At 24.0% G+C, this 17,024-nt stretch overlaps 1 protein-coding gene across 2 annotated transcripts; it reads left to right on the top strand.

Annotated features, from left to right (window-relative positions):
- Gdh (glutamate dehydrogenase, mitochondrial) lies at nucleotides 1–15,929 on the top strand. 2 transcript variants are annotated; one of them, XM_011503943.1, is made up of 9 exons: nucleotides 1–271; nucleotides 2,111–2,536; nucleotides 6,561–6,761; nucleotides 8,051–8,284; nucleotides 8,603–8,760; nucleotides 11,293–11,448; nucleotides 13,079–13,289; nucleotides 13,546–13,700; nucleotides 15,279–15,929. In XM_011503943.1, exons 2-9 carry the CDS (start codon nucleotides 2,119–2,121, stop codon nucleotides 15,393–15,395), a joined length of 1,650 nt encoding a protein of 549 aa, XP_011502245.1. In that variant the 5' UTR covers nucleotides 1–271; nucleotides 2,111–2,118; the 3' UTR covers nucleotides 15,396–15,929. The 2 variants fall into 2 exon arrangements, with proteins under 2 accessions (XP_011502245.1, XP_011502244.1); XM_011503942.1 differs by having other exon boundaries at nucleotides 2,073–2,536; nucleotides 15,279–15,928.
- The last annotated feature ends 1,095 nt before the right edge of the window (nucleotides 15,930–17,024 follow it).

Below are 17,024 nucleotides of genomic sequence, written 5' to 3'. Positions count from 1 at the left end.
CGATCATTTTCATTCGCCGTTGTATCGTGCTCTCTTATAATTCGGAGATCCGTGTTTGGCTTACTTAGTAACTTAAATACTGTAGACTATTTACTCGGCAAAAGAGAGAAAGAAGAAGTTTTTGTCTTTTTCTCCGCATTTCAGCGGTCTGGTTTATATTTTCCATTACAGTACTGTCAGTACGCGCGTAGATACCGACAAAAAGAAAAGAAATATAAGAGGTGCCGAAGCCTGTGCTCCATTGCATAAAAAGGTTGAAGAAGCCGCATAGGTAAATGAGCAATTTTTTATGGTTCTGTTCGAAATTTAGTTGACATAATTAAGTTCTTTTTATTTAGACTAATAAAAAGCGAAAAGGTCGTATTGTAAAATTTAATTTAATATTAATTGCATTTACTTCTTTTTAATTTTTTTATCTTCTCATCTTTGATTTTTTGTTTGTTTGTTTTTTTTTTTTTTTTGTTGTTTTTTGTAACCGAATAATTTGTAATTTTTGTTATTGCTATTGTTATGGTTATTGATGCACATTTAATAATTTTGTTTGTTAAATACAGGCATTGTGAACAAAATTTAAGTTAAAAAATATTGTTACTTTATTTTTAAAAAATTTTAACATAATTTATATATCATATTTTATTATTTATAGTATTTATTGAAATAAGAAGTAATCCATTTTTTAGTTTGGTATATTTTGAATATTTTTCAATTAAAAATATTCATATTTAAATTCATTATAAGGTATTATATATGTATGTATATATATATATATATATATATATATATATATATATATATATATATATATATAGTTAGTTTTATTTTACATAAAAGTTAAAAACTATAAAACTTTATACTCAAATGTAATATAACAATTTACTAGTGTCTGAATATTTATTAATTAATGGATCATTAATTTTATTTATTTTCAGTTGATGAAACACCGAGTTATATTACTTACAGAATTAAATATATACAAATATTGCTTATTGTTTATTATAAACCACTCATTTATATTTTTTTATTTTTATTTCGTATCGATTTCGTAGTGTAAATGATTTGTATTTTTAATAGAGATTTAGCCCATTTACAGAAGGGAAACACAAGAACTGATTAACTTATTTTTCAAAGTTATAGAAATATTAATTCAGATAGTCAACTTTAGTTTCGTAATTCTTATCCTGTTTATCATACTTTTTAGAGGTTTTTATCACCTACACTGTTAGAATACTGAGGCTAAATGATGTTAACCACTATATAATATTACATCATAAATTAATTTTAATTAAATTTTTTTTTAATGTATTTAATTTTAAATGAATTTTGTAACAATAAAAAATTTTTTTGTTTATTATCTTGTTACTCTTAGTACATGTAAAATTCAAAGTATATTGCATAGTATTAATAAATTGTCGTTCTTCTATTCATATTTCTATAATCTTTTAATCTGAATTTAATCCATCTTATATACAATAAGAAATATATTTTCTATACAAATTTATTACATGATTTAATAGATAATTCTACGATAAAGAATTTTATATAATTATTTATGACATTATCTTGTTAAAAATAGTTCTAATCTCAGTTTCATATTATAATTATTAATATAATAAATAATTTAAATATTTTACTTATTTAATACTAGTTGTAGATTTTATAGAAATTTGCAAATATAGAATAAAATGTTTTTTCATTATTTAAATTATAATTCAGATAATATCAATTATTATATTATATGAATAATGTCATATACTACTGTAATATTTATATGCATTATAAAGGTGATATTTGTGTGTGTGTGTGTGTGTGTGTGTGCACGCGCGCGCGCGTGCGTGCGCTTATATATTATATATTCAAATGGTTATTTCTTTACAATAAATTTTTCTCTTAACTTTGAGTTTATGTTTATAATCATAAAAATAGAATTGGACAAATGAAAAATCCTTTTATATTATTATTTATTTTATAATTGCTAAATTCAAATAATTATTTATAATCACGTAGTATGTATTGACAAACTGATAATACTTAATTTGAGAAATAGAAAATTTTAATTCTTTATTTAATAACAGATTAAATAGGAGCTGAAGAAAAAACCAATTATTTACAGAAGTAAAAATGTTTCACATAAGAGGGCTTACACGAACAGCAGCCACATTAAAACTCAATCAAGAACTAATACAATCAGCCAGTATAATACGTCTGCAAAATAATCGAAATTATGCTGATCATAAGATTCCTGACAGACTTAAAGATATTCCTACTGCCCCTAACCCTAAATTTTTTGATATGATAGAATATTTCTTTCATCGAGCATGTCAAATTGTTGAAGATAAATTAGTAGAAGATGTGGGAAAGCGATCAAGATTGAGCCTTGAGGAACGTAAAAAAAAAGTTAAAGGCATTCTCATGCTTATGCAGCCTTGTGATCATATTCTTGAGACGACTTTTCCTTTAAGACGTGATTCTGGTGACTATGAGATGATCACTGGTTACAGGGCTCAGCATTCAGCACATCGAACACCATGTAAAGGAGGTAAAATGGCATTTAAAAATTATTGTTAAATTTTCTTTGAAGATAATATTTATAAAACTTTAATAGTTACAGAAAATCCATAAATTAAAAAAAAAAAAAAACAATTGCTCTTAAATAAATTTTAGTAATGATAATACAATAGATAATATGCGTTTGTATTTAAAACAAAAAAATTATTGATTATTCTACGTCTATGTATAACAGCAACAGTAATGATAATTTTTTAACATCTTTAATAATATTAATAATTTTTAATGCATTCAGATGATACTCAGTTATTTTATAATGATTTCACAATTTAATTTTACCTTATAATGAAATCGATTTAATATATTCGTTTTTTTTTACTTTCAACTGATATAAAGATTTGTAGATTTTTTTTTTATTCAAAATACTGTCTGGTATTATACTATAATTTGCTTTGGTACATAATTTCACAAATTAAATAAAAAATATAGTAAATTATCATATTAAAAATAATATCTTTTATAGTTCTTATTATTATGATATCGTTGTTGCTTCATTTTCGGTAAATGGATATTAATAACTTTAAAAATTTAGTAATAAATATTTTATGCATTCAATGAAGTATGAAATTAATCCATGATTTTAAATATATTGCACATTCATTTTATTCGTTATACTAAATTAATGGAACAGAAATTGTAAGCTATTCGATAAAAATACTTTAAATGCAATTGAACCATAAACATCAATATGGAATAAAGATAAACAATTCAATGCATTTTTAAGTATTCAAATAAATTTGAATATGTTTGTGCTAATAATTATTGTTAATATAATGAATTTATATAATTAACAATTCTTAACAATTATTTTTGCTATAATATTGCTGTGAGAAATAAAGCTACAGCATATATATATATATATATATATATATATATATATATCCTCTTGAAATATCTTATGAGAAATAATATTGACATAAGTGAAATACAATTCATGCAAAATATAGATGTAATAATTGTATGAGGAAAAGAATAATGTAGTTTTTTATTTTATTTTTAATGATATTGAATTATTTGTATATATATATTACCATCTTTACTTCGATTTATCATTTTATACGCTGGAACTTGATCAATTTTAATAATAAATGTCTTAATCATTGTATAAAAGAAAATAAAGATGAATATCTGCAGATGACATAATACCTATGAATGAAAAAAAAAATAATATATACCACCAAATATTATACTAAATTCATGATTTGACGAATAGATTAAACGACTATAAATGTAGATGATACCATCACAGAAGTAGAAATTATAATCACTTAAATTTACTAAATTGATTTTGTTCATCAATTAATATTACTAGTCATTATGCAATATCTGTATTAGAGGCCATAGTCTAATAAGTTATGATATAAACCAAATTATCACCATAATATTTTTATAATTTAAATATAATGAGTAAAGAATAGACACCTAAAATACGATAAATAAAAACGTGTAAAGAATATGAATTTTTTAATAAATTATTCGAATCAATTATTAAAAGATAAGGAAATTCTAATTCTATGTAATACACTAGTCTAACGTATTAAACTATTGTAATGTGATATCCGAACGTATTAAAACATTACAAATTTAGAACAATTATTTTATAATTAATATTATAAAGCCACGTATATAATAGCTAATTATCATCTTTACTATTCCAAATGAAATGTTTAATTAAATAAAACAAACAAAAAAAAAAAATATATATATATATATATATATATATATAATTGCTTTCAAGAATAATATAATATAAAATTGTTATTTATTACAGATGTTTATATAAAATATGAACTTTTTAATTTTTAAATTCGTATCAAATTCAAGTAATTATATTATGGGTAGCATATTACCTTATAATAATTGTAAGATTGTAAAAGGTGCCACAACAAAAGGCAAACACGCGTTTTGATTATTAAATTTCGATTGGTATTTATTTAATGAGCCTGATCAATATGTAACTCACATACTCACAGACAGAGTTTGTATTTGTTAGAAATATTTTAACATGTGCAATTATGGAATATTGATATGGAACTAGTTAGTATACTCTGTCGGTCTTGACAAAAAAAATCAATGTCTATATAAAATATTAATTAATTGATAGTATATCTACTATTTATACATTTCATACAAATTGACTTTTATTCACATTTATAATATAGACAGATGTAACCCTGAAATATATGATCGAAAATACACGTTATAACGAACACAATCGATAAAACTGAATAAGCTATTGCTGATTAATAGATTTGCGGTTTACACGTAGTTTATTCAAGAATAATCTGAATGAAATTGTTATAACAAACATTTAATAGCAATTCTTCGTTAAATAAAAATAATAAACTAAATGTATAACATTCTATAAAATTATGATACGTGGTTTAACAAAAAAAAAAAAAAATAATATTTAATATAGATCTTTATATATATATATATATATATATATATATATAAAGAATATGTAATAGATTTAAAACTCTTGCAAATCTAGATCTTGCATATCTTATAATCGCGTTGAACAAGCACAAATTGATATAAGGCAAAATAGCCTTTTATTTTCAATATATCATGTTTATACTCAAAAAATTCAAGTAAATTATATAATAGCAAATATATCAAACTAACAATTAACGCATATAAAAAGTTGCATAAAACATAGAAGAAGAAGGATAAAACCGGAGGTAATCGTCGATCGGATTTCAAATATTGAGTTTATACATTCGTTTCCCTAACTAAATATATATAGCTTCGTTAAAAAAAATCGTATTTAGAAAACTTTATATTATTTAAATCATTTAATAAAACCTTAAATCATTATATTGCCATAATCTACTATTTAAAGTTAAAAAACATATTTCAAAAACATTGCTAAATAATAAGATTCTTTGCATACACTAATAGCACAATAAAGTAATAATATATTCGAAGTCATTACTCCATTTTGTTATATAGAATTAATTTAATTACGATATTAATGAATTAAATAAATATAATTAAATTTTCATAAATATAAGAATAAATAAATAAATATAGCTTTATTTAATATGAATTTTTGCATAGATAAATTTAAGATACAACCATTAAATAAAAAAAGAAATTTATTTATTATAAATTCTTGAATTAAATCCTTGAAATTTACAATTATTTTTTATAGAAGAATCTGATAAATAATATTGAAAAAATTAAACAAATATAAAAGAAGTAATAGCTTTTTTCGAACCGTTATGAAATGATGAAATTAAAAAAAAATATATATAATTATATTTAACATTTATCATTAATTATTTGTTCAAACATGGAAAAATATATTGTATATTAGGTTCTTTTTTCTATATAATAATATTTTATATATGAACGCATTTGTCATTGATAAATGATTAAAATATAACAATATTTCACATTTATAATTTAATAAGCAACAATTTGCTCCTGCTACTTAAGAAATTCGTAATGCTATTTCATAATGTATATTCGAATTAAAGATATGAGATTTCAATACGGGATGAAGTTATATAAATGTATAAAAATTTAATTGTATAGGCATTCCTCGAAGTTGATAATTAAATTTCATGAGCTATTATTAATTTCATTTATAAATATAAGATTTAGATATTTAACACGTGTGGGCAACCATGTTTTAAGTTAATAAAAATTTCACATAATATCAGTTATGGCATTATATATATATATATATATATATATATATATATATATATATATCAATTATTGATCTAGTAGAAGTTGTCAGTCTAAAGAATGACAAATAAATGCGAATTCGTAGCTGCAATAAACTACAGTTTAGAGAAGAATTTTAGAGATAGAACGACGAAACTATTGATAATAAATTTATATATGTATTTTTTAATATTATTTGGAGTAACGAATATTGTTTATAATGAATTCGAATATTTATGTGATAAAGTACGTTCTTTATGATGGTTATAATAGCGGCGAATAAAAGTTATTTTTCAATTTAATTGTCGATGTTGTAGGTATCCGTTTTTCGATGGATGTTTGTCGAGATGAAGTTAAAGCTCTGGCCGCTCTCATGACTTTTAAGTGTGCTTGTGTTGACGTCCCATTCGGTGGTGCTAAAGCAGGTATTAAGATCAATCCTAAAGAATACTCGGACAACGAGCTTGAGAAGATCACTCGCAGATTTACTCTCGAACTTGCAAAAAAAGGATTTATCGGTAAGTTGACGCTATTATTAAATGTAATGTTGATTCTTACTTAGAAAAAATTTTGATGCCGTGAAATGGACTATTCCTTCTTTAACAAAAATATTCAATTTTGCCCAATATAAAAGTATAAAATATGATCGATTAGAAAACGATTTAAAAATAATATCCAACTTAATGAAGAGATTTGCATTAATAGAAAAAACACTTTTCGCGTTCTTTTTCATACTTTGGTGTTTAATCTTAATTATTTATTGGCCTTTTGGCTTTATGTCTTTAATAATATATTAAATCGAAATTATTCGTATATTTTATACGCTGAATACCTACATTTTTATATTTAACATAATACTTTGTCGAGCATTATGATATTATTTTGGATGATGTACTGTAAGATTTGAAGTAATTAATCTCAAGAATTGTATATTTAATGGGTTTAATTTGTTAAATTGGTGTCAATAGATTCTACTGTTTAACTCTTTCTTTTTCAGTATCTTCTAATAGTATTCGTAGTGTTTTAATGTCAATACTGAATACTGAATTACGTGGATTATCTAAGATTTTGTATTTTTAATTTACTGTAATTTATATAAGCAAAAAATATTAAATATTTCTATGTCTGAGGTATGTGTACAATCGTGCTTGTGTTGATTATCATTTTAAAAGAATATAATCGAAATAAATTGAACGACTAATTCGTAATATGATAATGAAACTTATTGGCCTATTGTCTCAATTATTATAACTTCTCATGACATACTTTCCGAACTGTTCAAAGTAAAAATTTGTTTGCAAAACATAAAAATCGATAAATCACCGATACTATTACTATTTCTACTATATTCCATTTCATTAAAATCAATAATGTAACTTTAATGAAATTGAATTTATTCCATCTATATATTTCTCTGAAAATGTTTTCGTATTTTATGATGCCTCTTTTTTCCTCTTCTTTTTTTAAATTTATTTTTATTTAATTTATTTTTTTTTATATTTCGAAATGAATTTGCAATTATGTCAATTTTATACTTCTTTCTATTTCTTTTTTTCCTAGTTTTCACAAATCATACTATTTTCTCATTATGCCAAACTCATAAATATGTATGTCCTAAGCAATTAGCATTATCAGTAATTACAAGTTCGAAAGATTAAAGATTTGTAATGAATGAAGCGCATTCAGGTCTGTAACATGAATTTTCGCGCGCCATTAGGCAACGAGACAGACTTTCATTTGAATAGCCCATAAATCGATATTTAGCGCCCGTGTTCCTCCACACTTTAAAGGAGAGCAATGATTGTAGGACCGGGAGTTGATGTACCAGCTCCTGATATGGGCACGGGAGAGCGTGAAATGTCGTGGATCGCCGATACGTATGCGAAAACGATCGGGCACCTAGACATCAATGCTCACGCCTGTGTAACCGGTAAGCCGATCAACCAGGGTGGCATACACGGGCGTGTTTCAGCAACTGGACGTGGTGTCTTCCACGGTATCGAGAACTTCATCAACGAGGCGAATTACATGAGCATGATCGGTCTGTACTCCATCAATTAGCTAACCTTAGCACAGTTTATTTTAAAATATTGAATTGTAACGATTTTCAATGTAAGCAAGATTGATTGTTTTTTTTTCTTCTTTTTTATATTTTTGTCATAACTGTTTAGTTTTTTTTCTCTTTTTCTTTCATTAACATTAAAATCTATTAGATATATTAGATCTATTATATATATTAATATCTATTAGATATATAAAATTATTAGATATAGTGTCGAATATCATTAATTCATAAGGAATTTAAGACGGTAAGTCTGTTAATTATATATACGAAACATTTCTCGTGTAAAATGTACAGGTACAACACCAGGCTGGGGTGGTAAAACATTTATTCTGCAGGGCTTCGGTAATGTTGGTCTCCACACAATGCGCTATTTGCATCGCGCTGGGGCTACGTGCATCGGCGTTATCGAACACGATGGCTCCATCATCAATCCCGACGGCATTGATCCTAAGGTATGTTTTTTTTTTCACATACCTCTCAAGTGTAAATATGATAACATTGATGGTTTCGCACATGCGAATGGGTTTCGTATGTGCCCCATTCAATACCATTTTCACTCAAATGTACTTATGTTTCATAAAATCATTCTAAGAATGCCGGGATACTGTTACGCTTAATCGACTTACCACCATTTAAATTGATAATACCGTACGCATGACGTAGACGTGCGCGTTTACTTCAGCGACTACCCGACACTCCTTTTAATATAAGTGACAACATTCATTGAATTGTAACATACTTAAATACTTCACCTACTTACGATAAACAATCAAGACAATTGATGAAATCGGGCATAAATATCGGTAAAAGAATCTCCGAACAAATTGGATATAAATTAATCATTTACTCTAGCTTAGAATAATAAAACTAATAATTTAAAGAATTATGAACGGACAATAATTCATTACTTGACGACTCGATTATGCAGTTAAAGTGTTAATTTAACTTAGCACTTAGTTTATTTTTTTACTTACATAATATTCTAATAATATGATGAATTTATGATCGGTATCCCTGCAAATTTAAACTTATATTGTAATATTACATTAAATAGATCGATTTTTAACTTTAGAATGCCGGATCTTAAAGAATGCGTATTTTATTTCATATTCGCATAGTTGTTTAATAAAAATAGTACTTAGATAGAACGTTAATAAAGTTGCACACATTTCTTTAATCATATACTAGAAATTTTCCAGTTATTCAAGGTTACTTTAGAAGCAAATTTGTAAATATCACTTTTTACGCCTATGTCTTAATTATATAATATAAAATATCTATTTTTAATGTAATATATCGTCGAATATTATAAAGCTTATACGAAATTTTCAATTATCGAAATACATTTCCCTTAAATTTTTAACAATCCAGCAACATTTTTAGTTACACCACCACCATAACGTCGAATGCATTTTGCTTAACACACTTAAATAAGCACTCGCTTCCATCTTACATCGTCAAAGTAATTAGAGATGCATGGAAAAGCTAATAAGTGAATATCCGCTTAATATAATTTTTCCGCCTCTTATTGTGCATAAATTACATTTACTATTTACCGCGTATCGATCTATTTAATGCACATGTATAAAGAAATAATGTCAACATTAAAAAATAAACGTAAATAAGCAATAATTAACAATGACAAATGTATTCTTGGAAATATTATTTGCCCGTGTAAAAGTAAAAAATGTGTTATGATATCACGTAGAATAGCATAAATATACGATATATTTTTGATAAATAAATGATCGAATACATAATTATCGCTAGACATGAACTCGAAGAATTTTTAATATGATATCCGTGCGAATAAAGCTCACTAGAATAATGCATCTCTTGTGCACAGAATTAGACTCAGTGACGATGGATATTTCGATGGCAAGTTGTACCTTAATACCAGTGTGCCAAGAGCTTCAGAAAAACAGAAATGAGGGCGATATATTGTTAATTAGGACAATTTTTCTAAGCACGCTGCCACCACGCAACACAAACATACACGCATTTAAACATACAGAGCGATCTCTCTTTCTTTGATTTTTCGTAATAAAGAAACAAAAAATTAAAAAAATAAACATAAAAAAAAGTTTTAATTAATTATATCGATTATATCGAATAATCGATAACATTTGACATTCCTTTGGATGTCAATTGTGAATACAGTAAAATATTAATATCCAACTGTTAAATAATTATAATTATAATATTATAAATAATTTTTATAATTAAAGCATTATATTAATTACCTTGGATGACTTACTAACTACAAAACTAATTTCATAAATGTCTTGTACTTTAGTCAGCACAAGCATCGACTAACTGCTTTAAGTCATACATCATAACTTAAAATTTCTTTGGCTTCAATATGATCTAGAACAGCTGGTTTAGACTTCCAAAATTAGTACCGTATAATTTTTCATAAATATAACTTCAAGATTATGTAAAGTATTGTATCATTAACATTCTATTAACAAAAATTGACGCGCTCGTTTACTTATTTAAGAACATAAATATTTATTTGGATTTTAAGATATAAAGAAAAACGTTACGCGATAAAACCAATCGTTCATTTATTATATAAAATTCTGATTTTATTTATAAATAATCTATAAACAATTCAACTATGTAACACAAAAGCATAAAAATAAAAATTTTAAATATTTTTTAATTTGTTATACTTTTAAGAAGGTACGATTGGATATATCTGCAAATGAAAAATGTAAAATTAATTATAATGCTTTACTCTTAGTTAAAAATTGCAATTTCAGATAATACAACGCTGTAAACTACATAATCAGCGCTGTAAATTTTGAACTAAGATTTTTTTAAACTTTAGTACAAGCATGTTATATTTATTATATAGTATATGATATCAAATATATCATTTAGAAATATTTGAAATTTTTCATTTATGTACGTAAAATCGTACGTTGATAAAAAGCGAATACAATTTTAATAACTTTGTAATATAAACTTATTTTTTATAGCAACTTGAAGATTATAGACTCGATAATGGAAGCATTGTTGGATTTCCTAATGCAAAGCCATACAATGGTGAGAATCTTATGTATGAGCCTTGTGACATTTTTATTCCTGCAGCAGTTGAAAAAGTTATTACGAAAGAAAACGCCAGTCGCCTTCAAGTAAGTTTATTTTTTTTTCGTTATATTTTTTTATTTATTTATTTTTTTTTTTTTAATAATGTTCATAATGAAATTCGGATGAAATCCAAATAAATTATATATATATATATAGTAATATACAAAAACGCTAGTAATATATTCAATATGTTACTATTATAATAAATGAAAAATACTAATAAACAATAATCTTTTTTCATAAAAAAATTCCATAAATTTTTTTCTTACAACAACTTAAAAATCTATAAAATTTCAATAACGAAGTATTTATTTAAATTTGGATTATTAATTAGTTAATTTGAAGTATGTAGAATAATTTTAATGAAGCTTTTAACATGTTTTAATTACTAAAAAATTAATTATATTGTTTTTCGTATTTTTATTTTTGTATATAATATTATTGTAAATTTTTATATAAAAGTATAAATTTACTTATAATTAATTGTAAAAATTTATATTTCAATGTGTATGGTTGTGTGTTTGTGTATTATGAGTATAGCTTGCCTGTCATGAAATATTATCATACCTATTACATTCTGATTAATAATGTTTGAAAATATGTGTTCTTTGCAATGTATTTTAGATAAAAGTAAATAGTTACAATACTACTAATAAAGACATTTTATTTTTCTATATTTAATTACTAATTTATTTCTATACATTTATTATACTATATATAGTATAATACGATATTTATTATATATATTTTAGATTTGTGTTTTTATATTTACACAGATCCAAAATAAAAAAAACACTTCTAAATGCTTATGAAAAATGAAATTGTTGATTGATGAAATGAATGATTTTGTGTCGTTACATAACATTTTTTAAAACATAAATACAATGAATCCATTTTTATTTTCTTTCTGCGTTTAACTCCCTTTCCTATTTTTATTCTTTCATTAACTTATTTACTCATCTTCCATCGGTCTAAATTTGTTACCACTATACAGTTTTATTATGAGAAGCTCGAATGAAGTCTCTTGTCAAAAGTACTAGGTACGAAATTTGTATGCGAGTTATAAGCTTATTATTTTTTAGTATAAAAACAAGTATAAAAATAACATATAATGAAATTCGATTAAAAATGATGGAAAATGTGAAAATGTTAAACTACATATAAAAAAGAAAACATGAATTTTTATTTTCTAAGTAAAGTAGTTTCTAATGTATTTATGTAATTATACAATTTGCACTATATTATTTAATATTGATATATGCTTAAGAAATTTTCTTTAAGCAAAGTGTACTTCACATCGCTTAAATATTTCCGAAAAATTTTTAATTACCGTAACGTACGATTCATCCTAAATGAAGATATTTTACTAATTTTTAATAGTTAAAAGTAAGTAATTAATATAAATGTAGCACATTTGATCACTAATATAAAATATTATTTGTATTAAAATTATTAAAAATAATTAATTTTTTTTTTTTATTTTAAATTAATATAATTTACCGTTATATCGTTTACTTCTTCATTTATGAAAATTGAAATTTCATAATAACTATTGCTTACTTTCATATAAATAATTTTGTATTTATATATAAATAGTTATTACAAAACTACAACATAATTATCATAAATTATGAAATTAATATAATAAAAGAGTTGTATCTTACGTATTTTTAGACCAAGATTATCGCCGAGGCTGCTAATGGCCCAACAACGCCGGCGGCAGATAAAATTCTTATTGAAAAAAATATCCTTGTTATTCCGGATCTGTATAATAATGCTGGTGGTGTAACCGTTTCCTTCTTCGAATGGCTAAAGGATCTTAATCACGTATCTTATGGTCGTTTAACATTCAAATACGAAAGAGAATCAAATTATCACCTTCTGGGTAAGAAATATGTATATAAACACATTTCGAATTAATACTTTTCAAATGAGCGTATAGAAGTTTTTTAATTAACAATTCATTTTTCCTTGGAATTTTTATTAACTATAAAATAGAATTAAATGTAATTTTAACAAAAAATCTTTTCTCATAATATCGACTCAAAATATAATTTGTTACTTGCGTTAACTTAGCTACTACTTGAATCAAACTGTCTAAAACAGCAATTATAAGGGCAATTTATCCAATTATGTTACAGAATCTGTGCAGGAATCTCTAGAACGCAGATTTGGGCGAGTTGGTGGACGCATCCCAGTTACACCATCTGAATCTTTTCAAAAACGCATTTCTGGTGCATCCGAAAAAGATATTGTACATTCCGGATTGGACTATACAATGGAAAGATCTGCTAGAGTAAGTGAAATAAAATATATTAAAGGCACAATATTTTAATATTATTCTTAATTAATATTTTTTTAAATTACGATTTTTTACTCTATTAGGTTTTTTTAATTTGAAAATTTACAGTACGAATACTTGTATTACATTAATTTCCCTATCTATTTGCAATTACTAATTCTATTAATAAAAATACTATTATAACTTCAAAGCATTGAAGTTAATGTATTCAATGCAATTTTCATTAATAATTTGAACTTTGTGATATCTAAGTTTAAGGTTAGTAACATGTCTCTTCATCTTTTCATTAAAATCTTTTATTTAAGCCATTACAGCATATGCATAACTTTTAATCGTAAACAACATAATTATTATATTATTTGTACGCATGCCTTTAATGTGAGAATCATAAATGCCAAGTACATTTAATACAATCGTTATCTTTTCTTGAAATTGATTATTAATTTTTTAGATGATCGCGTACTACGGTTTATGCTTCAATTTAAAGTGTTATTTTAATGCTTTAAAGGCACAAGTGCAATGGCACGCTTTTGTCAAGCTTTCAAAGATTCATTTAATAGAATTGCCATACGAAATCTAATATTATATAGATATATATATTAATATATATATGACTGAATTACCAATTCGAAAAATGTAACTCTTATTGAAATAGCTTTGATAAAATAGTACTTTAATAAGTAAAAATTAATAATATAAAAGCAATTTCTATAAAAGAATATAAGAACAGTATTATTGATAGAATTAATTAAAAATAATAATGGTAACAAAAAATTTTGTATTGCCATACTCATGTTAATTAGTAACGATTAAATGAATAAATAAATAGTAAGTTGAAAATGTGAAAATATATTAGATGTATAAATATTACACTTCGTCGCTTATCTAAATATAAATATCCTCAATAATACATCTATTTATTTGTCAAAGTCTTGCTCATAAATAGCTCCTTCAAATTCAATTCATTTAAAAGTTACTCAATTGCTTTTTTCGATATATTAAAGAATAAACGGTATGCTTGTGATTAATAATGTTAACTAATTATTAAAAAAAAATAGAAGAAGAAGAAGAAAACATTCGTTTGAAATCTGTTATTCATAATAAATTTGCCTCCTAATATTGATTATAATAATTAAGAAATATTCAATTACTAATAACAAATTTTGTTTATAATTGAATTATTTTAACATTCATGCTATTGTTTATTGGGTAGAGGAGTTGATTTAATTTTTTAGTTAAAAAGTTATTTTAATAATGTTAATTCTAAAACGCATTAAAATGCTCGATTCATTAGCTATTTAAAACGCACGTTATTAAAACCACTGAGTATACGATTAAAAAGATTGTAAATTCAAATTTAACATCATATCATTCTTCTCGAAGCGGATAATCCATTTTATATTATTAAAATAACATTATTTCCTACACTCATCTAAATTTCTATATAATTATTATAAATACTAAAATTGATGTTAATATTATATTTCGTATTTTCTCATATAAATACTAAATATAATTCAATGCTTTTGTAGTACCTGGTGCGTGCTAACAATAATTGTGATTCAATTGCAGGCCATTATGAAGACGGCATTGAAATTCAACCTTGGTCTGGATTTAAGGACAGCGGCTTACGTTAACTCAATTGAAAAGATTTTTACGACTTATTCCGAAGCGGGTATCGCCTTTTGAATTTGTTAACCTAGTCATGAATGGGTAACTGTATATTAAACATTCTTGTTATAAAAAGACATCATTTAGACAGTAAATATATCAGAGAGAAAAAAATTATGAAAGAGAAGATGCGAAGCCATCATGCTAGCACAATAAAGCAGTATTCGTTTTAGATAGTGTGATTTTCAAAAAATCAAAAAATCAAAAAACAAATAAAACAAATAAATAAATAAATAATACCGAATTGAGTATTTGAAAGATCTGCTTGGATCAAATTAAATTTTATCTGACTATGCTTTCTGAAAAGCTTAAGAAAATCATTAAACATTAAGTATTTTATTAAATACATTATAACAATACACGTCACGTGTAGTATGCCATCAATCATGGTTGAGATAATTTATTTTATAATGTAATAATTTTAAAATGATAATTAGAATGGAAAAGAGATTTTAAAAAGCTCTAACACACTTCATTATCTTCTCTATATATTGTATGATTTTAAATTCTAATTTTTTAAATTTGCAAATAAATTGTTTCAATAATAATGAAAATGCAAAGAATAAGTAATGTAAGAGAAATATAAGAAAAAAAGATGTATCTAAATCGTGAAACAGCGGAAATTTTATAACTAAATTTTTATTAATGATTTTTTAATAATAACGAACCTTTGTTGAATACACTGTAAAAGTTAAAATTTGTGCAACGATAATGTTAAAGGCCATAGCTTTCCACTATTGGAGCTTGAAAAGGGAGAGTTATTTTGATGATGTGTATAATGTGTTTGATTAACGTTTTTAAACTACTGTATATTAATTGATCGTCGACTGTATTTATATATTAAAAACAAAATAAAATTTGTTACAACTTCTGATATTATATTGAACAATATACACGTTGCAACGTTATAATAATATTTATTTATCGCATGCCTTATAACAAATAGATATTTAAATGATCTGACAAAAAAATTTAAGTTATATTTATACGTATTATTTTCTCCAATAATTATTATTTAAGTTATTTATTGTCATTTTGCAAATCATTATGGTTTTGTTTAACCTAATTATATTCAACAATGTTAATTTAATCTAAAAATATGTTTATATATTTTTAAATATGTTGTTTCGTATCAATAATGTAAACATAAAACTCCTTCGGTATCAATAAAATATTTATGCATAATCTTTTAAGAAACGTCCATATATAATATAATATACTATATTATAAGCAGAAGAATTTTGATGAAAAAACAATACTTAATAGAAGAAGCAATTAAAGAAATTTTTCATCTTTTTAAATTATATAAAACTTATATATTTCAAAGTTTTGATTGTATAATAATACAATAATATATCTTATAATTTTTTTTTTATACTATTATACTCTAAAAAAAAATGATTTTTACCAAAATTCGTAATTTAGCAAAAAAAAAGAATCTCTTTGAGCATTTATAAACATATACTTTATTTAAATTAGTTTAATATTATTAAAAAAATTCCAACTAGAAAATAAACAAAGATTTCAAAGCGTATCATAATTCAGTCGTATTAGTATTTTATTTAAATATAATTATTACAATATATTTTAGTAATTTTAGTCGAAAATATGTAAAGAATATTGAAATAATGTCGTCTATTAGACATT

This window comes from Ceratosolen solmsi, unplaced genomic scaffold, assembly GCF_000503995.2.
Source record: "Ceratosolen solmsi marchali unplaced genomic scaffold, CerSol_1.0 scaffold53, whole genome shotgun sequence".
Taxonomy (NCBI): domain Eukaryota; kingdom Metazoa; phylum Arthropoda; class Insecta; order Hymenoptera; family Agaonidae; genus Ceratosolen; species Ceratosolen solmsi.
Note: the sequence above shows the minus strand (reverse complement) of the source record. Positions and strands in the feature narration are given on the sequence as shown.